Below are 26,265 nucleotides of genomic sequence, written 5' to 3' on the forward strand. Positions count from 1 at the left end.
CTGACTTGAATATAGTATAGAGGAAACATAAAAATTTAATATGTTAAGTTTTTACAAAGCAATATGAAGTGTAATTCATTGCTTTAAAAACAAACATAAAATGTAAGTTCCCTGGCCGTTCTCCCTCCCCAGAGATAATCAGTGTTAACTCCTGGATGTGTGTCTGTGTCCACATGTCTATATGTGCACCTGTGTGTCTGTGTCCATGTCAATGTGTGTCTGTGTCCAGGCCTGTGTCCTTTAGTATGTTTCCATGGGTACCTGTCCCTGGAGGAGGGCAGGGCAACGCATTCCAGTATTCTTGCCTAGAGAGTCCCCATGGACAGAGGAGTCTGCCTGGCTACAGCCCATGGGGTCACAAAGAGTCGAACGTGACTGCGCAGCTGAGCACAGCACAGCACAGCCTGGGTTCCTGTGTCTGTGTGTGTGTCCTTTTGTGTGTATCTTTTGTGTGTATCTATGTGTGTGTGAGTGGACCAGTGCTTCCTCCCTGGACACATATGGGTCACCCTGGCCTGCTGCTCTATGCCTGTCTTTCCACACGATTGAGATGCCATGTGCTTTCCAACGGTTCCGATGGAGCTGCCTCAGGGTCCTGTACATGTCTCTTAACCACCCCCATGGAGGCTCATCCCTCCTTGTTAACCTTGCGCTCTCAGTGTGGCAGGGCTGTCCTCATCCATGTAGCTCTGCACACTGGGTTTGTCCATAGGATTGCTGCCCAAGAGTCACTAGGAAGTGGGAGCCATTTGGAAATTCAGAACTGTCATCAGAAATCCTCCACCTCACCCCTCACTAGCACCTCTGAAAAGTGAAAGCATTAGTTGTTTAGTCATGTCCCACTGTTTGCGATCCCATGGACTGTCGCCCGCCAGGCTCCTCTGTCCATGGGATTTTCCAGTCAAGAATACTGGAATGGGTTGTCATGTTCTGCTTCAGGGGATCTTCCAAACCCAGAGAATGAACCAGGGCCTCCCGCATTGCAGGCAGATTCTTTACCATCTGACCCACCAGCACCCTCTAACTGTAGTCTTTTAAAGTAAATTTCTCTCTGCCTCATGGGGGAATGTTTAGATATTTTATTTAAGTTACATTTCTTTATTAGTGGAGTTAAGAACCCTTGGAGTTACTTTTGAAGGTAAGAAAGTCTTTTATGATTAGGAGAAAATTAAGAATGCAAATAAATTCCATGTTAAGGCAGAACTTTTCAACAGTGTCATTTATCTAAGTTTGCTCTCTCTGTAGGTCTAAGTGAGAACTGAAGTACCAGTTTTAGTGGCATTTCAAATATCTCCTGGTGCACACAGCATCCTTTGGTCTTTGGGGAAACAAACCTAGGAGCATATCTTGTGCCAAGCTCCAGCAACCCTGGAGGACACACATTCCTCCCCAGGGGCAGGCCGACCAGTAAAGTCAGGCCAGGGGAGGGAGTTATCTTCTTTTTGCCAGTGCTAAGCTATCTGGGCTCAGAGACAGGTGCACATGCCATGCTTGGGCACCGCACACCTTCCAAAGAGACAGTCCATGTGTGAAGTGTAGAATGGTGTTGCACAGGTGGTTGGTCCCTCCCTCCATTGGTCCCTCTGCTGTGGGATCCCTGCGGCCCTACACCCACCCAGCATACTCCCTTCTCAGCGCTTGCCCATCACCACTGCTGATTGACTGCTGATTAATTGGCTGCTTCGTACATCTGTTACCCCACCGCCGTGTCTCATTCCTGGCTCCTATGCAGCACATGTGTGGCACACACGTGCCTGGGTTCAGGTGAGAGAACACGGGAGGGTTCAGATATGTGGGGACATCCTGACAAGCTTGTTTGCCCCTGGGAACTGGCTGGAGGGGAAAGCCTGTGTCCTGGACACTCTTCCATTGGGAAAGGGGAATTGGGGGTGGCGGTTCTAGCAAGACTCAGCTCCAAGACTGTGCATGGCTTCTGTAGCTGAAGTGCTGCTCTTGCGATCCATTCTCAGTTCTGGGGAAACTGAAGTTGAAACAATAAACTGTTTGTTGTGTGTGTGAACAGAGAGCTTCTGAAACCTGTTTCTCATTCCTGAAGGGGCAAGGTCATTTGGCAAGGGGGTGACATCAGCCACACAGCCAGGAGTGGGGGAGGAGACCATTGAGGGCGGGGAGGGGAGGATAGAGCACAGCCTGGGGCTGGACTAGGGGCTGGGCTGGGGACGGGAGCGCAGGGTGGGGGACAGCCTGGTGATGGGGATGTTGGGCTCGGCACCAGCACTGGCAGGGCATGGTTTTGGGGTGGCTGTTGGGTTCTGCCCCTGGCTGGGGAGGGGAAGGCATGGTCAGGTGTGTCTTTCCGCTGTCCTGGCCACAGGACATACATGCACAGGTATGCGTATGGTTTCCTGAAACAGCCCTTACCCTATTTTTCTCTGTCCCAACCCCCTGACATGATTCACAGTCACTCGGGTGGAAGGCTGCTGTGTGACAGGCACTGACAGGCCCCTGAGGGATGGGCTCAGAGACCCCTTGGGGTTCCATTCTCCTGACATTTAAAGTGGGGCCGTGCATTCCGCCTGAACCAGCACAATTATGTGTAGGTAATGGGTGTGACATTGTGTTGACCTTGTCTTTCTAATGGGCTTCTGTCTCAGTGTGACACTTTGACGTGGGGGAGGCCAAATGTGCACTCCAGAGCCTCGGCTCCCAGCAGAAACACCCACGGAAGCTGGCAGGATGGGCGCTTTGTCCAGTTGTATCCATTTGAACGTTAAAGCTTTGATTCTTAACGCAGCATCGTATCAGCGGTCTCAGTGTCCCTCGTTGAGTGCACCGTGGCTGTGTGTCTTTGTGCCTGTGTGCGTGTGCTCTGTGCTTTGCTTAAAATTATACAGAACAATGCACGCTTGTTGAAAAAGAGCAAACACCAAGCCCTTTCAATATCATAAAGCAAAACATTCGGCCCCCACACTCTCTCCCCCAAGAGGAGTCAACTGTGTGTGACGGGGACCCTCCTGATCTTTGGCTGTTCGTGTGGGGATGCGAGGCAGGTGGCCCTTGGTGTGGTTCAGTTGCTCAGTTTTGTCCAACTCATTGCAACTCCGCATATCCAGAAATGGCTGGGACTGAAAGGTGAAGGGGAAATGAAATGGCAGAGGCTGGATAGAAGGTCAGCCAAGTCCATGAGCCTGGGTCTAATCTGAGGGAGAAACATTCCACATAGGGAAATGATATGCTCTGATTTACATTAAAAACATTCTGCCTGCTGCTTCTGTTGGGTAAATGTGTTACAAAGAGGTTGTGTTAGTTTGCAGTTGTATACAACTGCTGGCAACAGATCCAGAAGAAAAGAACAGTAATTTAAAGAGCTTAATAATTTATTATCAAGTCTAGAGGTTGGCAGAAGAAAGCAGGTGTAAAGTCTTCAGTATGTGTGAGGGTCCTCAGTTTTTCTGGAATTCTACTTGGCTGTTCTTAGAACGAGATTCTTATCTTCATGTACCTTCATGTTCACAAGGTGGCTGGCAGGGCTCCAGCCATCAGGTTTGAGTTTCAGGCAGCAAAAGGAGGAAAGGCCGAAGCCAAAAAACAAAATAAAGCTGAGTCAGCCTCCTTTAAAAGCTTTCCTGGAATCCCTACCTTCTCTAACTTCTGCTCACAGTTCTTTGTCCAGAACTGCCACCAGGGAAACTGCCCAAACTGCCATTCCTATGTAAAACCAAGACACTATTAGTGAGAATGAAGGGACATGGGTGCTGGGACAGGAAGCCAGCAGTCTCTACCCCAGGAAGCAAGAACAGAAGCAAAAGTGAGGGGGTGGGAGGCTGTGGAGAGTTCAGGGTGGGGGGATGAGCGTTGCTTTTATTGGACCAGCAGTGGCGGACATGGGCCTGGGAATGAGCTCAGCGTGCATCTGGTACGTCCCGAGCTGGTAGCATCATCCACGCTGACAGCTGTCCCCCAGGGCCTGGGTGTCCTCCAGCTGCGTAGGATTTCTGTGGGTGTATTTCGTGTTCACTGGACACTCTGGGGTTGCCGAATGAGTCCCATCCAGAGCCTCTCCCCGGCCTGGGCGTCTGGACCCACCTTGTACCTCTCTTCTCTACTAAGGGCTGGAGAGCAGGGCCGAGGGTGACGTGTGACCCCCGTGGCGGGCCCCTCTGAGACTCGGCTCCTCGTGAGGCAGCCCTCTCTTCCTCCCCTCCTAGCCTCCTCAGCCTCCTGGTGTATCTGGTGTTGTGCTCCGTGTGGGCTACGCCCTTGTCGCTGGGTGTCTGGGCTGCATCCCCGTGGGCTTGGCCTGTAGCCCAGGGCCCATCCTGTCATAGCTGTGTTGGCGCAAAGCCATGCCATCCATTCACGTGTCAGCTGTGGCTGCTTTCGAGCCACTATGCCAGGCTCGAGGACCTGGGACGGAGGCTCCAGGAATCACAAAGCTGACAATAATGCCCATGCAAGCTGTTTGTTGACAAGAGGTGCCCACCTCCACCTCGGATGGGCCAGTCCCTGCAGGAAACGGACTCGGTGTACTCCTTGATTAATAGGTATGTCGGGATGGAGAACAGACGCTGGGTGGAGGAAGGGAGCCTGGCCAGGCAGCCTTCGGGCTGGAGGAGGAGGTGCAGAGTGGCGCCTGAGCAGGGAAGCTGGGTGGGCAGATGTGGCCTGGCCCCTAGTGTCTGGCCCTTGCCCAGCATCTCCCCCATGGCCCGTGCTCACCGTGACATCCCTGTGATTCCTTCCTTGGTGAAGTGGAGCAGGGGTGGTAGTGCCTCTTGTTACACATAAAAAGTAAATGCAATGAAAAAAAGACATCCCCCCCAGAGCACTGTGGAGGGTGAGCTGTGCTCCCGGCTAGGCTTTGGGAGCCAGACAAGCACACCAGGGGTATGAGAGATAACTACCCAGGCAAGATGAGGAAGGAGCCAGGAGCGCTTCCTGGAGGCGGTGACTTAACCAGGTCAACAGGAAGCCAAAACGTCTCCCCAAACCCTCTTGAGTGGTTTGGTCTGGTCTGATATGTCAGAGGGCAGCAGGGCAGGCAGGTGGTAAGGCACTGACCCGGAGCAAGTTGCGGGAGGTCTGGGGAGGCTGAGCCAGGAGAGGACCGCTGGAGAGGGAGTCAGGGGCTGGCTGTCCCTCGGACATCCTGAAGAGTGGTCAGGAGGCTGACGGTGGGGGCAAGGGGAAAGTTCTAGAAAGGGGGGGCCTCGGGGTGTCAGTTGGACCGGTAGATGTGGAAGTGGGCTGGCTTGGTGGGGGTGGAAGGAAGAGGAGGAGGTGAGGGTGAATGACTCGTGGGGGAGGGGAGAGACAGCTGCTGCCCCATTTTGCAGAAGAGGGTACTCAGCGTGAGGAGGAGACTGAGTGCCTGTGGACTGTGTTGGGCGGCCCTGGGGGCAGCCTGTAGAGAATGCAGGGGTTCTGCTGCACTGTTCCCCACATGTGGTTGGCAAGGGTCCTGCCTCTGCTCAGGCCAGTGTTCTGCTTTAAGCCTTTCCTGAGAAGCTGGGAACGAGTCCATCTCAGGGGTTCACTGGGTTCCTGGTGGGGCCTTGGGTCAGAGGCAGACCCCAGCGTTATCGATAATTGCTCCGATTCACTGATGCCCGCAGGTGAACCTGCGGGCATATTCACTGTATTCATCTCATATATAGTGCATGGTCTGAGCAGGCAGCAGCCGGACTCAGGCTGTCATGGGGCAGGGACAGAGGGTGGGCGCCAGGAGGCCTGGGGACCCCCAGCCCCAAGTTTCTCTGTTAATCACAGGCCTGTTCTTTCCACGGGTGGCATCAGGGTGGCCCTGTCCCTTGCAGGAGGTCAGCTGTTCCTGCATGACCTGGCCCTACATGTGTGTGTGTGGTGTGTGTATACATGTCTGTACTTATGCACACGTGTGCTTGCACGGGTGTGTGTGCTTACGCATTTCGGCCTCCACCCAGCTCTCTGGTCTTAGCTCTGGCCATCATCCTTGATGAGTATTACAGGAACTGGGAAGCCAGAGTCTCCATGGGAAACTGAAACCCCGGTTCCATTCCCTTCCTTCCCATCACTTTACCAGCTGCGCACGGTGCCCACACAGGGAAGAAGCTGGGCAGCCAGGCATGTGTTTGTCCCACTGGTCGGGTCCCTGCGTCTGTGCTGCTTTCCAGGCCAGTCTGAGGAGCAGAAAGCGCTGACCCGGGAGCGCCTTCTGGGGTGCAGTGTCTGTGTGGGGCTGTCCCCCTCAGGAGGCCCCTTACGTCTCACCACTCTGTTCCTCCGCAGAAGAGTCCGCGGCTGAGGCTGTGGTGAAAGCAGAGCCATGGGCGGGGGGTAGGGGCGGGCGCGGTGATGTTGAGAGAACAGAAAGCAGGCGTTATTGCCACACATCCTGACTGGCATCCTTTCCTTTGCACTTTCTTCCAGAATTTCTTCAGAAGGCCCTAGAGCAGCACACTGTTTAAGAACCAGGTGGCCTGTCACATCTGCACTGGTGAGAGCAGCCGCCCTCACCCGGAGTGAGTGCTGAGAAATGCGGGGCCTCAGGGCTCGTGCTGCCCACCAGCTCCGGGCTGCGCTGTGGCTCTGAGCAGCCACCACCGGGACCCCCGCTGTGGGCTCTGCTGCCCGCCAGCATTTGCTGCTGAAGCCCCTGCTGAAGCCCCAACCGATGAGGATGCGTGCCCCTGTTGAGGGGCTGCTCACCGCCCTCGCCGTGGTGTTTGGGACGGCTGTGGCGTTCGCTCCTGTACCTAGGATCACTTGGGAGCACAGAGGTGAGGGCAGGACAGTGGCAGGTGCTGGCAGAACCTGATGGGGATGGGCGCCCTGCTCCCTGCTCTGGTGTGGAGAAGCATGGGTGCCCTTGGCTGCTGGGTCCAGATTCTTGGCCCTTGTGTGTGGACAGAGGGCCTACACTGCCGCTGTGGGGAGATGCTCTGATACCTGGAGACACTCGCAGGGCTTCTTCTTGGCCCACTGATTTGGTTTCTAAGTCAGGGGACGTGCATGAAGGAAGTTTATCTTCTTTGTGCCTGACGACCTTTGGCACACACTGCCCAGACACAAACCACACCGAGTAGTGTTGGTAGTAGGCAGCATGTGGAGCTGAGCTTCAGGCTGATTGTTTTCATTTGCTGTTTATTGGTTTCTCTGTAATTTTCTGTCTTGGGAGCTCTGCCTTGGGACCCCCCAGTCTTTCTGACTCCGTGGTCCTGAGCGAGCTGTGCTTGCAGGACTCAGCCGTCTTGTGCAGAATTCCAGGCACTGTGTGCTGGGAGAGCCTCTACCCCATGCACATCTTTCTTCAACACAGGAAAATTAGAAGAGGAGAAAGCGAGAACACCTAATCCTTCAATAAAATCAGAACTTGGTGATACGTGGAAAGCCAAGTTTAAAATTGATGCTGGGATGGTCAAAAAAGAAGAAATAGCTCCCTAGGAAAGAGTGTCAGTACATTTATATTACTTCTAAATAGCTAGTCCTTAAATTCCTCATATTCCTAAATAGCTATTGATGCAATTACCTAATAAGTGAAAAAGTCACCTGTTACTCTGCTTTGTAAGTTTGTGGTGGTTATCCTTAGAGAATGCTGGGTTAACCCACTAAAATCACTGCAATAGATTTTTTTTATAAGACTTTGAGATAAATGTTTTTTTCTGAATAAGAAAATGCTAAATAGCTATATTCTTTATAAACCTCATCTGTGGGCTCAAAATTCTCCAAGCCAGGCTTCAGCAGTATGTGAACTGTGAACTCCCAGATGTTCAAGCAGGTTTTAGAAAAGGCAGAGGCACCAGAGATCAAATTGCCAACATCCGCTGGATCATGGAGAAAGCAAGAGAGTTTCAGAAAAACATCTATTTCTGCTTCATTGACTATGCCAAAGCCTTTGACTGTGTGGATCACAATCAACTGTGGAACATTCTGAAAGAGATGGGAATCCCAGACCACCTGACCTGCCTCTTGAGAAACCTGTATGCAGGTCAGGAAGCAACAGTCAGAACTGTACATGGAACAACAGACTGGTTCCACATAGGAAAAGGTGTACGTCAAGGTTGTATATTGTCACCCTGCTTATTTAACTTCTATGCAGAGTACATCATGAGGAACGCTGGGCTGGAAGAAGCACAAGCTGGAATCAAGATTGCTGGGAGAAATATCAATAACCTCAGATATGCAGATGACACTACCCTTATGGCAGAAAGTGAAGAGGAACTCAAAAGCCTCTTGATGAAAGTGAAAGAGGAGAGTGAAAAGGTTGGCTTGAAGCTCAACATTCAGAAAACAAAGATCATGGCATCTGGTCCCATCACTTCATGGGAAATAGATGGAAAAACAGTGGAAACAGTGTCAGACTTTATTTTTTGGGGCTCCAAAATCACTGCAGATGCTGATTGCAGCCATGAAATTAAAAGACGCTTGCTCCTTGGAAGGAAAGTTATGACCAACCTTGATAATATATTAAAAAGCAGAGACATTACTTTGCCAACAAAGGTCCGTCTAGTCAAGGCTATGGTTTTTCCCGTGGTCATGTATGGATGTGAGAGTTGGACTGTGAAGAAAGCTGATCGCCGAAGAATTGATGCTTTTGAACTGTGGTGCTGGAGAAGACTCTTGAGAGTCCCTTATACTGCAAGGAGATCCAACCAGTCCATTCTAAAGGAGATCAATCCTGGATGTTCATTGGAAGGACTGATGCTGAAGCTGAAACTGCAATACTTTGGCCACCTCATGCGACGAGTTGACTCACTGGAAAAGACTCTGATGCTGGGAAAGGTTGGGGGCGGGAGGAGAAGGAGACGACAGAGAATGAGATGGCTGGATGGCATCACCGACTCTGTGGACATGAGTTTGAGTGTACTCCGGGAGTTGGTAATGGACAGGGAGGCCTGGCGTGCTGTGATTCATGGGGTCGCGGAGAGTTGGACACGACTGAGCGACTGAACTGAACTGAACTGAACTGTGGGTGATTAAATAAGAGTTACGTAGATAAGAGTTACTACAGAGGCAGAGGGAACTGCAGTTGTCAGCAGTTTAAGGCATCTGCCCTGAGATCTCCTGGGAGATCATAAGGTCATACAGCCTCAAGGTCGTGTTCCTAGAAGGTCACATTCCTGGGAAGTCACGATCCTGGATGTCACACTGCCGGGTTTGGAATTCAGCTGGGCTGGAGCAGGAAGGGAAGTCATGCCACAACATTGGTCAAGCACAATGGCTACATGGTGGCCTCACACTTGTTGGTGGCCTTGGCGGGTCTGTTGCACCCAAAGATGCCTGAGTTCTGGCCTTGGCCCGGGCCTGACCACCATGGCAGCAGACCCCAGGCATCGCCCTGGTGGGTTGGCAGTGAGCTAGAGGGAGACTAGGTGCTCCAGATATGTCCAGGCTCAGAAATACCTAATACGTTCTCCTCCTGCCCTGCCCTCCCCAGAGGTACAGCTGGTGCAGTTTCACGAGCCGGGCATCTTCAACTACTCGGCCCTGCTGCTGAGTGAGGATGAGGACACCTTGTTTGTGGGTGCCCGGGAAGCCGTGTTTGCCTTAAACGCACACAACATCTCCAAGAAGCAGCATGAGGTATGGTGTGGGCTCTCTGTGCCCCTGCTGTCTTTTTCTTTCCAGCATTTTCTCCTCAAGTCCATACACTGGGCTCTTCCTGGGGTGGCAGTCCCTTTCTTGGCCATGCAGCCTCACCCCAATGGCCAATCCCATGGACTGTCCTGCACATCCAGCGAGCAGCCTCCCTGCCCACCAAGGCCAAGGGCACTGTTATCCAGAAGCTCCCCTCTTGCCCTGTGTCCACGAGCCCCATCTCAGGGTGTTTCCCCTGGCAGCCTCCGTCCTCCCCAGGCTGGCAGCTCACCCGGGGATCACCCTCTTTTTATCTTGGATTCTTGAATGTTTTATTACGGAAAATCTCAGGCACACACGGGAGCAGAGGGAGTGATATGATAACCGCTGTACCCCCTCTCGGCTCCTGCAGGACAAGGGTTCACCCCCATCCTCTCATCCTTGTCCTTGTCACTGTGGGAGCAAGTCCCAACCACATGTTCTCCATCCCCAAAAGTTGCCCAGAGCATCTCCTAAAGGTAGGGACTCCTTTTTTCTTTTTTCCACAATATCATACTGCATTCTAACAATTAATGTCATCAAATTGTGTTCAAATTTCATGGACTCTCACATTAATGATGTTTAACTATTCAGGTTGTTTGGGTTGAAATCAGACTGTTTATGTGGCCGGGCACTCTGCCATTGAATCTCCATTTCTAGAAGCTACCCTCAGTTCACTTGCTGGGAAAGCTGCTTTCAGTCCTGTCAGGCCCCCACTGTTGGGCTGGCTCCTGTGAGAAGCAGGATCCTCCTCCCAGGTGGGCATTCTCCTTGCTCTTGACCATTGTAGTCTAGAGCACACCGAGAATCGCCGAATGGGACATTTCGCCTCTACCTTCTCCACCTGAGTACTGGAATATTGTCTGTGAAGGGGAACTGCCCATCCCCAGACATTCACATCTCCCAAGGCTAGTTCCTACGGAAATGGCAGGATCAGAGCTTAAAATCTTTGCCTTTCTTTACTAGTTTTCAAAATAATGAGGAAGCTCTCTCCGAAGGGTGACAGTAGGTTTGGAGACTGTTTTTAGTATGACCATGACTCATGGATTTAAATGTTTGAAGTGTCTCAAGCCATTGCAGCCAGACCCTCAGTCAGCGCTCAGACTGTCCCCTGCTAACCTCTGGCAGTCTCTCCTAGGCTCCTGAGTCCTTCAACACCACGCAAATGGTTGGTGTAATTTTCTTGTTTTCTGAAATCAAGCTGGCCCACACTCATCTGACTCATTTTCTGCCCCAGACCACTCTGTTTTCTTGTTTTTGTCTTCATCTCCAGAGGCAGGCATGGTGCTTAGCTTCAATTTCACATAGATGAGACTGCAGTCATTATGCTGTGAAAATAAAGTGTTTAAAATTGTAAGGTGCTTAGAGCGGAGGGGTGCTCACTGTCTGACTCCCTCTCAGCCCCTCCTCCCGCTGTTGGTCAAACCCCACTCTCCTCGACAACTCGGGCCAACACTGCCTTTCAGAATCTCATGCTGGGAGCACCCTGGTTTCACTAGGCACATAGGTGCTCAGTCAGAGCCTGCGTTGCTCTGTTAATGCCCTGACTGTGGCCCTTCAGACTGACTGGAAGCTTGGGCCCTGTTGATGTGAAAGAGAAGAAAAAGTGAAAGGACCCCAGGCCCAGCTTCAGTGAAACCCCCGGGAAGGTGGTTAAGGGCCTGTCAGAGTCGTGTTCCCATATCCTCAGGCATTGCCTGTAGATGACGAAATTGTGTACATTTTAATTGCAAAAGAAAGTTACTGTTTGGAATAGGACTTTGTTCTGCTTTCACACGTCCTTGTCCTGATGAGGGCCCCCATTTCTCTGAAGACATGTCACTGAGGGGTTCACATCACTGCTGTGGAGAAGCTCCTCCTGCTGCTTCCTGACCCCCGAGTGCCTGAAGCCAGCTTCGGTTCTCTGGGGGGAAATGTATTTTGGTGTCAGAGATGGACTGTCACGTGAGCAGGCATGGCGTCTGGGGATGGTGAGGCAGGAGTGTGGGAGCCTTCGGTGAGGCAAGACTGTTGCTTCCCTGGGGGGTGAGGGGCCAAGGCACCTGCTGGCCTGACTGCCTGTCCACCTGGTATGAAAGGAGCAGGAGCCCAGGTCTCAGCAGAAAGACGCTCGACCTGAGGAAGCTGCGTGGCTCCATCTCTTCCACCTGTTGCCATCACAGAAAATTTAAAGCATCGTAACCCTGCTGTTCCACTGAGCAAGTAAACATCAAGACTTTTTACCGGATTCGAAAATCACTTTTGAATGGTTGAAAAAACCCACTTGATGTTTGAAAGTGCCTACAGTTTATTTAGGGGCTTCCCAGCTGTCCCATGGCTAGAACTTTGCGCTTCCGTTGCAGGGGGCAGGGGTTCCATCCCTGGTCGCTGCACTGAGATCCTCCACGCTGTGTGGAGTGCACCCCGCGCCCCCAGAAAAGAGAGAGAATGCCTGCAGTTTAGGTTTTGATGACTAATTCTCCCCACTTCCGGTCGTTTTGTTTCTGCATTTGTTTTGCAGTGAGTAATGGTCATCTGGGAACTGCCTTCCAGTCCCCCTTTCAGGCTGCGGGGTGAGGATCACAGAACACTCTTAAAGCCCCTGATGCTAACATGCAGCAAAGTCTGTTCTGAGCCTCACTTTGTAATCTGAGATGTTAATGCCTCAGGGAATACCTGTGTTTCAAATACCAATGTGTGCTTTGTAAACTGTGTATTTATATACCAGTCTGTCCTTTTTATTAAAGGGGGAACATGCACTGAAATGGACTCTTTCAATCTTCCTCACAGGCTTATTGGAAGGTCTCAGAAGAGAAAAAAGCAAGATGTGCAGAAAAGGGGAAATCAAAACAGGTAATTTCTTTTGCAAGCTTCAAAGACCACCAGGGGAACGGCTTACTTGTTTTACTCTCCCCAGGGCCCCAACTTGTGCGGAGTAGCCCCCAGAATGTTCACTGCTGCTTATCCTGCAGGTCACCTCTCTGTTCCCAAGTGGTGAGCTTGGGGCTCGTCAATGCCAGTGCTAAACATACCAGGCTTTTGAAAATTACTTAAAGTTGATCTGAGTTTAATTGGTCCAGATGGCCTGAAACTTTGACTATAGAAAATGATGTCTGATGCTTGCCAGCTAACGGTGTAAAATGCAGGGAGGGCTTGTGCCTCCCTTGAACAGCAATGGCCTGGAGGGGTTGCTGTAGGATTTTTGGCAACATCTATCCATTCCTGGAGATTCTGCTCCTTCTCTGGGGGATACTAGGCACCTCAGCATGGGGTTTCCCCGATGGCTCAGTAGGTAAAGAATCTGCCTGCAGTGCAGGAGACTCTGAAGATGCAGGTTCAATCCCTTGGTTGGGAAGATTCCCCTGGAGGAGGGCATGGCAACCCACTCCAGTATTCTTGCCTGTAGAATCACATGGACAGAGGAGCTTAGTCAGCTATAGTCCATGGGGTTACAAAGAGTTGGACACAGTTGAGTAACTAAGCACAGCCTGGTCCATCTGGGGAACACTGGGCTGAATGTCCATCTCCCTCCAGAATTCTGGGTTACCCCCACCCGCTGGGCCCACGTCAGAGTCTCAAAGTATAAGAGCCCCATCTTCCTTGGTCATTGGTTAAGACAGTTCAGTTATGGTCAGTTTCAGTAGTTGGTAGCTAATTTCAAAACAATTAAAATTTAAACAAAAACAGAAATTTTGGCTAAACTTTTTTTTAGTAAAATACTAATAAGCACTGTCACGAAAGTCACTAAATTGGAAATGAGGGAAAATGCAGGCATTGCAATGTAATAACAGGTGTCACAGGGAGTTATCTTAGACCTAAGTTACAACAGGCACTTGGGCTGGGCCCACGTGGAGGTCGTACAGCGGACAAGGGTCCCTCCCAGTTCTTTCATGGAATATGAATTACTTCCAACCAGTTTAAAAACAACCATGGCAAAAGAAGCCTTTCCTGAATGGAGATAATTTCAGATGCTACCACATATAATCCCAGTACGTTTCAGCCTAAAATAGCCAGTGGGTTCCTCAGTGGCATCTGGTTTTCCTGATGGGCCTCTCTGATGTGTAGCCAGGCTGGGAGCCCCTCCATAGTCCTGCCTGTCCCCTGAGCTGGGCGGGCCAGGCACACCCCTCTCCTGAGCAGCACTGTTTCCAGTTGAATGCATTAGGGTGTCGAGGGTAGGGTCCCCCAGAGAAAAGGAAGGCAGAGGGAATTCTGCACAGCATACCCCCGCATGGGTCTGCCAACACAGTGAATGGTTTGTGTGTTCCCTGAGAGCAAATGCGTATTTTTCTGTGCTGGGTGTCCACAGACATTCAGGGTCAGCTCTCCTTGCTTTCTGGCCGGCACATCTTTGCTGAGTATAGATCAGTGACTGAGGTAAAGTCCATTTGGCACCTGACAGCGGCCCATGAACCCTGCAGAAATTGAAACACACGGGCCAGCTGCACATGTTGGATTGCCCAGGTCTGGGGCCCCATGCTAGGCAGAGCAGGGCTGGCCTGTAGAGATGTAAAGCGTCTGAGGCCCGAGGTGGTCAGCGAGCTGTGAGGGGCTACCGTCAGGCGTGTGCTCAGGACTGGCCCCTGCTCTGGAGCGAGCAGGCTGAGCCATTGGTATCGTGGAGGGCGTCCGGCGGAACCTGCACAGTGCTTGACCCATGCGTTTCTCTTCCCTGCAGACAGAATGCCTCAACTATATCCGTGTCCTGCAGCCGCTCAGCACCAGCGCCCTGTACGTGTGCGGGACCAACGCGTTCCAGCCAGCCTGTGACCACCTGGTAAGACATGCGGGCGCCCTGGCCAGTGGTTGAAGTGGAGTGGGGCTCGAAGCAGTGCCGAGTGGTCTCTACTCTGCAGTCGAGGAGGATTTTTCTCCCGCCACCCATGTGGGAATTGGGGCAGCTGTGGCTCCCCGCAAGGCCTCCGCCCCCTTACCAGCCCCCTCTAAGCCTTCCTGTCTATAAACCATCATGACTGAGGGCGTGGATGGGGCAGGACTCATGGGGCCGCTGGCCTGTATTGTGGGGCTGGCAGTGGGGCGACCTTCTGGGGAGGCCAGTGTTGGCGAGGAGAAGCACCATCATGCCCTGATCCAGCATCTTGCCTGTTTCTCCATGACATGTTTTGCATTTTGTGAGGAAGCGTGTATGACAGGGGCCCTGGTCAGGTGGAGCAGTCAGGACTTTTGCTCCTCTGTGCTAGGTTCATGTATGTTATGGGCTGAATGTTTGTGTCTCCCCAAATCCAAATGTCGGAGCCCTAATTCTCTGAGCATGATGCTATTTGGAGATGCAGCCAGTGAGGAGGTAGTTAAGGTTAAATCATGTCATGAGGATGGGGTCCTAATCCGATAGGATGATGGCCTTGTAAGAGGAGGAAGAGGCACCAGAATCTCTCTTTCTCCCACCGCGTGAGAAACGGTGAGAAGGCAGCTGTCTGCAAGCCAGGAAGAGGTTCCTCCCCAGGAGCCCTCCTTGCCAACAACATCCTGATCTCAGACTTCCAGCCTGAGAACCATGAGGCACGAATGTGTGTGGTTGCCGCCCCACCCCTGGTCTGAGGTCTTCACGGTGGCCTGGGCTCACTAGGATAGCACGTCTGCCACTCTGGTCTTGGGGTACCACCATCCAGTGTCGGCTGTTGGGGTGCAAGTTGTTCTGATCCTCTTTCCTGGACTCTGCCCCTCCAGGGAGTGACAGCATGATGCCAGCGGGGTATGCGGTTTCAGAAGCAGGACCCGTCTCTCCCTCACCCATGTCATGTCCTTTCTTCCCTCTCCCTGAGCCTCGTCAGTCACCTTCTGCTGTGTTAGGGTCCTTGGGGGAGGGACCCCCACTCTCCCGCTGCCCTCCCACCACTCCTGATCCCCTTGCTGACAATTAACTGGAAGGAGAGAGCATACTGCACAGCAGCGACTCACAAGAGACACTCTTTTTCCTCAGATAATCTGATGAGTCATTTGCACTTCAGATTCAGAAACGAAGCATATTTTCTAGTGCTTGTCCCTGATTTAGTGAGTACCTGCCAAGTGGAAAGTGTGCTAGCGTAGAAAACTGTTTGCTAGAACCCTAAATTCATTGGAATTTAAAAGATGTTTTCCAAACTTGAGTCAGAGATGAATGACAGGGCAAAGTCTGGGCAAGGTAAGGACCTGCTTAGAAAACCTTGCGTCAGCACACAGACCCCTGGGGAGGGGTCCACACGTGGCGTGGGTCTGCTTCACTGCCTGTGTCCACAGACTCTGTCAACGAGGGTTGGGATCTGGGTAGGGGTGCTCGTCGGTGTTGAGATCGTCACTCCTCAGAGACAGACTTCGTTTCTTTTTGCTTAAGTCTTACTAGTCAGAAACATTTTGCACATGAAGGATTTCATGGCTCAGCTCTGCTAGTCAGATGCTCAAAGTATGGAATTTAAGCTAGATTCCACAAACGTGTCAGTTGTGGAGGTGAGGGAATCATGTATTTCATTTAAACCTAGACCTGGAGACTTCACTCGTGGTCCAGTGGATAAGAATTCGGCTTGCAATGCTGGACACTTGGATTCAATCCCCAATTGGGGAACTAAGATCCGACATGCCTCAGAGCAACTAAGCCTGTGTTCCGCAACTACTGAAACCCCTGTACTCTATAGCCTGCATGTTGCTTTGTGAAGCAATGAAGATCCCTTGTGCTGCAGCTAAGACCCAACTCAGCCAAATAAATAAATAAGTAATAAACTAAAAAAAAAACAACAACCTAGACCTATTTTTCCCCAGTGTTTTAAAAAAATTTTCAAGCCAACAAAAAGTTGATCATGCATGTGTCCTAACTATGCAGACTGTACAGTTGGGAGCATCCGTGTACGTGCACCCGTGATGCCTGAGTGCTGTCACCCGAACATGATCTAACCTCCAGTCCCCATTCAGATTTCCCAGCCGTCGTGCTGAAATGCAGTCCGTGAATCACACTGAGTGCAGTGTCTCCCCAGTTCACAGCTCCTGACCTGGGAGGTGGCAAATCTGAATACTGCTTCCACCAGCCTGTTAGAAATGTCACTACAGGTTTTTCCATGCCCCGAGCCCTGTCTTCTGGAGAAGGAAATGGCAACCCACTCCAGTGTTCTTGCCTGGAGAATCCCAGGGACGGGGGAGCCTGGTGGGCTGCCGTCTGGGGGGCCGCACAGAGTCGGACACGACTGAAGCGACTCAGCAGCAGCAGCAGCAGCCCTTTCTTCTCTGTGACTGTGGCTGTCTCCCTGGCTGTGACAGACATCAAGGCCACTGACCCACCCATCGCAGTCGGGATGTCCATCTTCGTAATCTCCGCTGTCAGGTGGAAGATGGTACCCTACTTTCATTGCCGTGTGCTTCCTGGGTTGCCGGCAGTACGCACACCCTTTCTGGTCTTCACTGCCAGTTGGGTTTCGTCTTGTCCAGCGTGCTATGTTTTGACTATTTTCCTTCTGAGCTGCTTTCTTACTCATTTGTACAGACTTCTCACATGTTCAGGGATGGACGTGCCTTGTCTGTCGGTTTGCTATCATGTCCCCCGCTTTGACACTGTTGGATCTGTCTCATTCTTTCAGTGGACAGACGCCGTCCAGTCCTCTGTGTGCTGGACCTGTCCATTTTTTCCCTTTCTTGGCTTTGGGCTCTCTCACCAGGTGCAGAGAGATGGTCCCAAGACTGAAATGGTCACGCATGCTTCATTAGTGCAGCACGGTTCCATCTTTAACACTCTGATCACCAGTCCATCTCGAGTGTATCTCGGTGGGTGGGATGTGGTGGAGGCTCTGCTCCTTTTTTTCTGTTATCTGTTCATTGGATAGCCTGCTCCCTTGCTGCCTTGAAGGCATCTTTACTGATGTTAAAAGTCTGCACGTGGACTTCCAGTTCCTTCTGGAGCACATCCTGTTTTTCATTTGCCCTGGTTGTTCTGTGACCCTAGAGACGTCAGCGTTGACCGTCTTGGTCTTACAGGGGAGTCAGCTGAGGCTCTAGGACCTTGAGGTGCTCTCGAGGGCGTCAGATGGTGCCAGGGTGATAGAAGGTGCCAAGGTGCTGGCCTCCAGACCTGGGACAGCTGGTGACAGCATACGTGATATCCCCTCCATCTCCCCAGAAGAGCAAGTCTGAAAATTAAACGGTCAAACAAAGATGCATGATCAGGATGACTGCAGGACTTCAGACATTTTGTGATACTCTTCCTTTCTGCTCAATTATAGAACTTAACAGCCTTCAAATTTCTGGGGAAGAATGAAGATGGCAAAGGAAGGTGTCCCTTTGACCCAGCACAGAGCTACACGTCTGTCATGGTCGGTGAGTCCTGTTCTTGGTGTCTGTTCCTGGCTTGGCTCCGCTGCACCCGGGCGGCCCTGTCCCTCCTCCTCTGCAGTGATCCCCTCTGTTTAGTACCCATATTCACCGTCCTCGCAGAAGGTCCAGGAGTCTCTCTATAGAGCTCTTGGATTCGTTGTTCAGTCGGATAAACCGCCACCTCTGCAGTCTTCGAGTTAGATTTGGGGACAGATTATTTTGTATCTGTCTCTGTGCAAATCACCTGGATGAGTTGGTCAGGTTGAGGGAATGCTTTTGTTCAAGGGATGTTTGTGACTGAGCCGTGGCCTGTCTTGAAATGCTCTCGCACACGCAAGGCAAGCAGTCCGGGAGCCCCCTGTGCGCCCACTCTTGTGTTTGTTATTTTACTGGATGCAGGAATTGCTTCTGTTGCTTGTTGCCCCCAAACAGTTTAGCATGGAGCACAAAATCCCCTACATCCAGAAATAAAACAGAAGACTCAGGAAACAGAAACATGCGCTCAGAAGCAGGATGGTGGTGTCTCTGTTTCCTGGGAGGGCTTGTCTCAGGTTGGAGGAGAAGTGGTGCTGGGGCATCAGTGTGTCAACACTGGTGTTGATCCCTTTTCCTCTTTCCTCCTGGGTCACTGAAGATGGAGAGCTTTATTCCGGGACGTCGTATAACTTTTTGGGAAGTGAACCTATCATCTCCCGAAATTCTACCCACAGTCCTCTGAGGACAGAGTACGCGATTCCTTGGCTTAATGGTAAGAAGCGGGCCACATGGTGGAAGGCATGTTTGTGCTTGGGGTGGCTCCCTCTCCACCAGAGCCCCTGCTGTAGTTCACCCTCTGCCGGCTCCCAGCCTCACGGGAGAGCATCCGCGGCTCACCTTCCTATGGCGTGGGGTTCACGTCAGGCCCGGTGAGGTGGGGGTTCTTCTGGAACCACTTGGGGCTCCACCACCAGCATCTGGGGGCTTGGTTTCTTCTCTGCTAAGTAAGCTGGTTGTGTACTAAGTCACATCTGACTCTTTTCAACCCCATGGACTATAGCCTGCCAGGCTCCTCTGTCCATAGGATTCTCCAGGCCAGAATATGGGAGTAGATTGCCATGCCCTCCTCCAGGGGGTCTTCCCGACCCAGAGATCGAACCCGCATCTCTTACGTCTCCTGCATTGGCAGGCGGGTACTTTACCACTAGTGCCACCTGTGAGCTGGTTTATCCTTGCCTTTACCCCGCCTTGAAAATGCATCTGGGAGGCTCAGATTGACAGACTCAGGCTCGTTAGACCGGCCCGTGACATTATACCGTTATCTCTGGATGTCACATGTCCACATTGGATTCACAATCAGATGGCTCACGGCTACTCACAGGAGACTTTTCTCCTGGACACTGGCCAGCCTGCTAGAGCCTTGGGGCACCCGGATCTGGTGGTCAGGAGTTTGTCTCTTTTAGGGATGGGCTGTTTAAACCAGTGAATGCATATTCTCCAGTGAGTCTCTAGGGTTGGTGGGGTCTGGCTCCCTGTTGCCTCCAGGCTGCCTGCCAGTTTGGAGGTCCAGCCTTCAGATCTTGGGCTGGACTCGGAGGCAGTGTGTCAGAACCCCCACCTCCAGCATCTCATTAGCCTGAGGAGGGCAAGATGGGCCCCGACATCATTCCTAGGCCCTGGAGTCTGTGTGGGGTGTGGCACAGGCACCCTCCCACGTCCTGACGGGGGGTGCCCAGGCCCTCGGTGTGAACGGGGCTAATCAGAGCGTCCGCCCTGCAGAGCCCAGCTTTGTGTTTGCTGACGTGGTGCGAGAGATCCCAGAGGGTGAGGACCTCGGGGACGACAGGGTGTACTTCTTCTTCACGGAGGTGTCTGTGGAGTACGAGTTTGTCTTCAAGCTGATGATCCCCCGGATAGCGAGGGTCTGCAAGGTGAGCCCACCCCTGCTTTTCACTTTGGTCCCTGCACTTGGGGAGAGCACATCCCTTGGGCTCCACACTTCCTCTGAGGTGCCTGTCCCCTATCGCTTATTCTTCCATGCCACAGACAGCGGTGTGGATGGGCTGTCGGGCTCGGCCTTCATCCTTCCTACAGGTCGCCTTGGGGACCGCAGGAGCACCGGCCTGTGTGTAACAGTGACTGGCTTTCTGTCCTCAGGGCTCTGTTCTTAACACATTCCTTAAACCTCTCCCAGTTTATAGGAAGTTAGTTTTCCTGTACTGTATTAACCAGAATCTATCCCTGGTGGCTCAGACGGTAAAGAATCTGCCTGCAGTGTGGGAGACCCAGGTTCAGTCCCTGGGTCGGAAAGATCCCCTGGAGAAGGGAATGGCAGCCACTCCAGTATTCTTGCCTGGAGAACTCCATGGACAGAGGTGTCTGACAGGCTACAATCCCTTGGGTCACAAAGAGTTGGATGTGACTGAGCGACTTTCACGTTCACATTGTAATTAGGGGTTTTTCCATTCCAACATGAAGGTTAGGGGGTGCGTTTTCACTGTGTCCAGAATGAGTACGGACACTTCAGTTTCCTGAGCTTCTGTGTGCAGTCCTCAGCATTTAGGTGCTTCTGTCCAGACCCAGTCATGTTAGGAGTGTTCCATGATTGTTGCTTAGTGCTCCGTTCACTAAAAAGTGCTTTGGGGAACCTGACAGGTCCAGAGCATTCAGCAGACAGCTCGAGAGCTGGAAGGAAGTAAAAATCTGATCTCCCTGACAAATGCCTTTTAGGGGAGACCTCGTCTACACACACTGGTCAGAGACAGACTGGGGAGCCTTTGTGTCCACCAGCCCCTGGCTCTGCCGGTCACTCACAGATGGGTCTTGAGTCTGGAGGTGCATGTGAGCCAAAGGGCTAAAGCGATGACCGCGCAGGAGGACAGTGGGGCATCTGCTTCGTGACGCCAAGGGCGGGCAGAATCCCACAGTTGTTCTGCCTGCAGTTGGGTGACTGCGCGTTGAGGTGTTGTTGTGGGTTGGGTTTTGCGCTTCAATCCATGACCTGAGCTGGCACAGAGGGGTTGCTGGCGTCACTGGTGGTCTGCAGCCAGCTTTCCTTTTTGGCCTCGGTTTCGTTTCACTGAGAGCTGCTCGGGGCTGGAGTACATCCCTCATCACCGGCTCATGTTTTGGGGGAGCCTCCCCTCCTCTCACTGCACACGTCTTTGGGGTTCCAGGGGGACCAGGGTGGCCTGAGGACCTTACAGAAGAAGTGGACCTCCTTCCTGAAGGCCAGGCTCATCTGCTCCCGGCCGGACAGCAGCCTTGTCTTCAACGTGCTGCGGGACGTCTTCGTCCTTAGGTCTCCGGACCTGAAGGAACCCGTGTTCTACGGGGTCTTCACCCCGCAGCTGTGAGTGCTCCAGGCGGGCGGGGTGGGGTGTTTCCACCGCACTCTCCTTCCCCCCACCCTGCGCCCTGCCCCCTGCCTCAGGGCAGTCACGTCGCCCCCTCCTCCCCAGGAACAACGTGGGGCTGTCGGCCGTGTGCGCCTACAACCTGTCCACGGCCGAGGCGGTCTTCTCCCGTGGGAAGTACATGCAGAGCGCCACGGTGGAGCAGTCCCACACCAAGTGGGTGCGCTACAACGGGGCTGTGCCCGCGCCGCGGCCCGGGGCGGTGAGTGGGCGCAGGCTGCCCCCTGGGAGTGGGGAGGGCAGGGGCACGCTCCCCGCTTCCTGGGTCCTTCCCATCAGCGTGCTGTGTCACAGCCATTGCTGTAAACTGCCCGAATGAGAAGGTGTTCTGGCTGGCGCCGGATGTTTTGTGGGATTAACACTGCACAATAGAATCAGATCTGTTTCGTTTTCTGTGTCTTACAGAGAAACATGATTTCTTGGCAGAGAGATGAGAGCTAATCTCCATTCGTTAATATGAGTCACATCTTTTATTTCCCTAAAAGTAGTAAATTTTGTGTAGAAATCGCTGTGGGCATCTAGGCTGATGTGGCCACATCCATTTATGATGGGCCTGGTGAGCCGGGCCGTGGACGTGGTCCACAGGTGGGACTGTGACCTGGGAGAGTGGCCTGAGGCTCGGAGCTCCCTCCCAGGACCGTCCCCCTCTGTGGGCGCACCTTTGCCGATGGGCCAGCTCTTTTCCTGCATGTCATTGAGCAACAGGCATTCACTGTGGTTGTGAATTTTGATGTACACACATTAGGAGCTTGGGCAGAAAAAGAACCTTCATGCTTTCGCCCTTTACGCTGTTTATATTTATAACTGGACTGTTTTCAGCCATTTTTCCAGGCGTCTCTTCTGGGAGAGCTGCCAAAAGAGAAATGTGTGGTTTTCAGTCTCAGACATCTGACATGATTTTTTTCATTTATGAGTTTATGAAAATGACTTCATTGACTACGTATCACGAGACACCATTGTGTCCTGTGGAGAAAAAGACAGTTGCATTTCCTACCTGCTTTATAACTGTGTCTTTAGATACCTGCGGAAAGGTCAGCTCAGTGTTTCCGTCTTGGCAAGAAATCCACAGTATACTCCCAAGTTCTACACCTCGGGGAAGCCTTGACTCTTGTGTGAGTGCATGCTGCGTGCCCGAGTGCCCACGGTAATGGCTGGTCTATTTCCTGCAGTGCATCAACCGGGAGGCACGGGCGGCCAACTTTTCTAGCTCGCTCAACCTGCCGGACAAGACCCTGCAGTTCGTCAAAGACCACCCTCTGATGGACGATTCCGTGACCCCGATAGACAGTAGGCCCCGGCTGATCAAAGGCGATGTGAACTACACACAGATTGTGGTGGACAGGGCCCGGGCCCTGGATGGGACGATCCACGATGTCATGTTTGTCAGCACAGGTGGGTCCCTGGGTAAGAACATGGGTACGTCCTACCAGGGCTTCCTTGGTGGCTTAGTGGTAAAGAATCCACCTGCCAACTCAAGAGACACAGGTTCAATGCCTGGGTCGGGAAGATCCCTTAGAGAAGGGAAGGGCAACCTGCTCCAGTATTCTTGTCAGGAGACTCCCATGGACAGAGGAGCCTGGTGGGTTACAGTTTATAGGATTGCAAAAAGTCAGACACGACTTGAGCAACCAAACAACAATAAAGTCCAGCTAATCTCTGCCACACGGAGCCAGCATCTTGCCCAGGTGCCAGAATGGTGGGAGGATTTGATAGTGCGTGGGAAGATTTCTGAGAAGTCCCCACACCTGGGTGGCTTCAGATCTCCGTGACCATCAGAACACCTGGAGCACCAGTTAAAAAGGCAGGTCCTGACCCAGATCTAGAAATTCAGGTCTGATGGGTCTGGGCTGGTGCAGAGGGAGGCCAGGTGGTGCCATGGAGGCGAGGTGAGAGCTGCAGACAGGCACGTCCTGCCTCCCTGAGTGAACAACTGGGCTCAAGACCTGTCCTGACCTGCCGTGGAAGGCATACCTCTCCTGGTGGCCTATAGACGCTAACACAAGTTTCCTGGAATGGAGATGGTGACCAGGCAAAGGAGCAGCAGCAGTGGGCTGGCTCCGTGGTCAGTTTTGGGTGCTGCCCAGCCGCTGGCTTCCCCTGCCTGGGGCTCTTGGTGGACTGGCACCCTCAGAGGCCTGTAGTGCCTAAGAACCACGTCACATTTATTTGGATGTCACAGTGTCGACCATTCTGATGAGGAATATTGGACTTAACAAAGAGCTGTTTATTTTTCAGAAAAAGATGGGGATGACCCATGCCAGCTGGGTGTCTGGTTGTTGATTCTGCCTGTGACTCTTCCCTTTGTGGGTCTAATGCAAAAACATCATCTGTTTCTAAGCCTCCTGGTGGGAGAAGGAGCAGGAGGCAGAAGGGTGACTGTTTGCTGCTGCGGCCAACAGTGCCAGCACTGTCCCCTCCTCCTGGGGACTGACCTGCAGCTTTGACCTTGCAGACCGGGGTGCCCTGCACAAAGCCATCAGCCTCGAGAATGACATCCACATTATTGAGGAGATTCAGCTCTTCCAGGACTTCGAGCCCATCCAGAGCCTGCTGCTGTCTTCCAAGAAGGTAAGGTCCCCAGGGGCCTGGCAGGACGGCCCCACATTTCAGTGACCACAGGGCAGGCTGGGCCAGGCAGGCCCCATCATCCATCTGGCCCAGATGAACCTACCTTCAGGCTCTTACAGAAAGTTATTTTGTGAGCTGTGGGGTACTGGGAAGGCAAAGAAAGTGAAAGTGTTAGTCGCTCAGTCGTGTACAACTCTTTGTGACCCCATGGACTGTATCCCACCAGGCTCCTCTGTCCATGGGGATTCTTTAGGCAAGATTACTGGAGTGGGTTGCCATTCCCTTCTCCAGGGGATCTTCCCGACCCAGGGAGTGAACCTGAGTCTCCCACATTGCAGGCAGATTCTTTACCATCTGAGCCACTAGGAAAGGCAAACTGTGTCCTAAAAGTTGTAGAACCTCCCTGACTTGTTGGGACTGATGTACGATGCTGTCAGGGGCTCCCTGGGCCATGGAAACACGTCCTCGTGTGGGAACTTGGTGAGGTTGAGACCTCATCCTCGGGTGCCATCCGTGCAACTCCCTCATTTGCACAGAAAACCACGCTCTGAGTGATGATACGCTGTGTCTGTAAAGCCCCCTTAGACAGGGTGCTGTCTCCACACCCGGGGCAGCACGGTTCTTCCATAAAGGGCTGAGAGTGAACGCTGGAGGCTCTGAAGGCTGTGCTGTTGTAGCTCGAGAGCAGCCATGGACAGTCCGGAAGCAAGTGACTCATGTTATGCCCTAGCAAAGCCTTATTTATGGGCGCCGAGCTTTGCAGTCCATATTTTCTTTCTTTTCTGGTTTTACACTCTTTTTTTTTTTCTTCTAGTTTTACACTCTTAATTAATTATTTGGCTGCCTCAGGCCTTCGTTGTGGCAGACAGCATCTTTGTTGTGTTGTGCGTGATCTTTTGTTACGGGGCTCGGACTCTAGTTGCAGCACATGGGCTCAATAGTTGTGATGCATGGGCTTAGTTGCCCATGGTTTGTGGGACCTGAGTTCCCTGACCAGGGATCGAACCTGCGTCCCCTGCATTGCCAGGAGGATTCTTAACCACTGGATCACAAGGGAAGTCCCCGAAATTTCCATATGTCACAAAATGTTGGTCTTTGATTCTTCTTCAACCATTCGAAAATGTGAAAATTGTTATTAGTGGGTGGGCTGCCTAGAAGCAGCAAGTGGGCTGGATTTGCCTTGCAGTCCACAGGCTGTCCTCAGCTGTACATCCCAAGTGGCCTTTGGGAAATGTGCCACCCGGCTTACAGCTGAGGTGGAGAGTGAGGAGCAGAGCGCGGGCCCGGCTTCATGTGGCCTCGTCCACATGCGGCTCCAGGTGCGTGACTGTGAGCCTGGGCGGGCCAGTCCTGTCTCCATTTCCTCCCCTGTGCAGTGAAGTTTGGCAGCCCCTGGGAGGGTCCCGGCCCTGCCCTGTGACGTCCCCGATGCTGTGGCCCCTGGGCTGATAGACTCTGGTCAGCACCGGAAATTGGCCCCCCTGGCCACATGTCACATTCCCTGCTGCTGCAGAGCCCCCCATTACTCAGCCTCTCCCACCTATACCCCGTTTGTAAAGTCTGGCTTAGGGGCACCAGGCTGGCCTGTCCCTGCTTGATATGGCGTTGCCCTGTTGTTGAGATTTTCCCTCTGGACCCACAGCACTCCTGAGCTTTCCTCCCTTCATGCTGGAAAGAGGTTGTTCCTCTTGCCTCCCAGAACATCCTCCCTGCGCTGCGTCCTGGTGGGACCTACACGTGGCTTGTAGGACGCAGGCTCAGTCCTTCCTGAGCCCTGGGGCTGTGGGCAGCAGGATTGAGCCCCTGATGGGCAGGTAAGAAAGAAAAGAAGGCGACGTCTCGGTCAGGCTTGTATTTCAAATGCTGCACATGGGCTTTCATCCTTTCCCCTTCATCATGAGTTTGAGGAGTTGCATCTGGTTTTCAGTCTCCTGTTGCAGGGTCCTCTCCCCTCTTGGCCCCTGCAGTGTGTGTCTTCTCCCTCCAATTCTGAAAGGGAAGGAAAACGGAATAGCCTGGTGGAGTTAGGCTCACAGACTTAGATCTGTGCCTCTCGAGCAGGTGCTTTTGGCCACCCATTGCCATGCCCTCCTGTACATTTTGTTGAAATAAGGAAACACAGGGGCCCTTCTGGCCACCACCATGTGGTTCAGGTGCTTCAGCCAAGCTGGGACAAGCATGCTTAAGGCCTCCAAATGGTCAAATACTCATCAGAACCAAGGCTGGGACCCCAGTGTGGACATGTGGTGAGAACAGGACTCAGCTCTGCTCCACGAGATATCATTCCTGGACCCCGCTGGCCCTGCCATCCTGACCCAAGTCTTCATGGGCGCTGATCCCACGGGAGGGATGGGGGAGGGAGGAGAGAAGGGACGGGGCAGGATCGCCCACTGGAAGGTCTCACAGGTCAGTCCTTTGCTCACTCCCTGCCGTCAGGAATGGTCAAGTGGCCAGGTAGGGAGCCTGGCGCCCCGGGGAG

General features: G+C 52.6%; 1 protein-coding gene across 6 annotated transcripts in view; it reads left to right on the forward strand.

Annotated features, from left to right (window-relative positions):
- Window positions 1-26,265, forward strand: part of SEMA4D (semaphorin 4D) — a 120,389-nt gene that overhangs the window by 86,104 nt on the left and 8,020 nt on the right. For 5 of the 6 annotated variants that reach the window (XM_055427513.2, XM_055427511.2, XM_088838171.1 and 2 more), the window contains 11 exons: window positions 6,370-6,719; window positions 9,377-9,522; window positions 12,325-12,387; window positions 14,213-14,311; window positions 17,736-17,829; window positions 18,461-18,574; window positions 19,582-19,733; window positions 20,979-21,154; window positions 21,264-21,420; window positions 22,388-22,610; window positions 23,671-23,786. In XM_055427513.2, the coding sequence (XP_055283488.2) occupies window positions 6,614-6,719; window positions 9,377-9,522; window positions 12,325-12,387; window positions 14,213-14,311; window positions 17,736-17,829; window positions 18,461-18,574; window positions 19,582-19,733; window positions 20,979-21,154; window positions 21,264-21,420; window positions 22,388-22,610; window positions 23,671-23,786 (1,446 nt within the window). In that variant the 5' untranslated portion in view covers window positions 6,370-6,613. Of the gene's footprint in view, window positions 1-4,371; window positions 4,506-6,369; window positions 6,720-9,376; window positions 9,523-12,324; window positions 12,388-14,212; window positions 14,312-17,735; window positions 17,830-18,460; window positions 18,575-19,581; window positions 19,734-20,978; window positions 21,155-21,263; window positions 21,421-22,387; window positions 22,611-23,670; window positions 23,787-26,265 lie in introns of those variants that run through there. The other variant, XM_088838172.1, reaches the window with a different exon arrangement.

Source organism: Moschus berezovskii, chromosome 7 (assembly GCF_049115385.1).
Source record: "Moschus berezovskii isolate FMDL1 chromosome 7, NW_MosBer_1.0, whole genome shotgun sequence".
Classification (NCBI taxonomy): Eukaryota; Metazoa; Chordata; class Mammalia; order Artiodactyla; family Moschidae; genus Moschus; species Moschus berezovskii.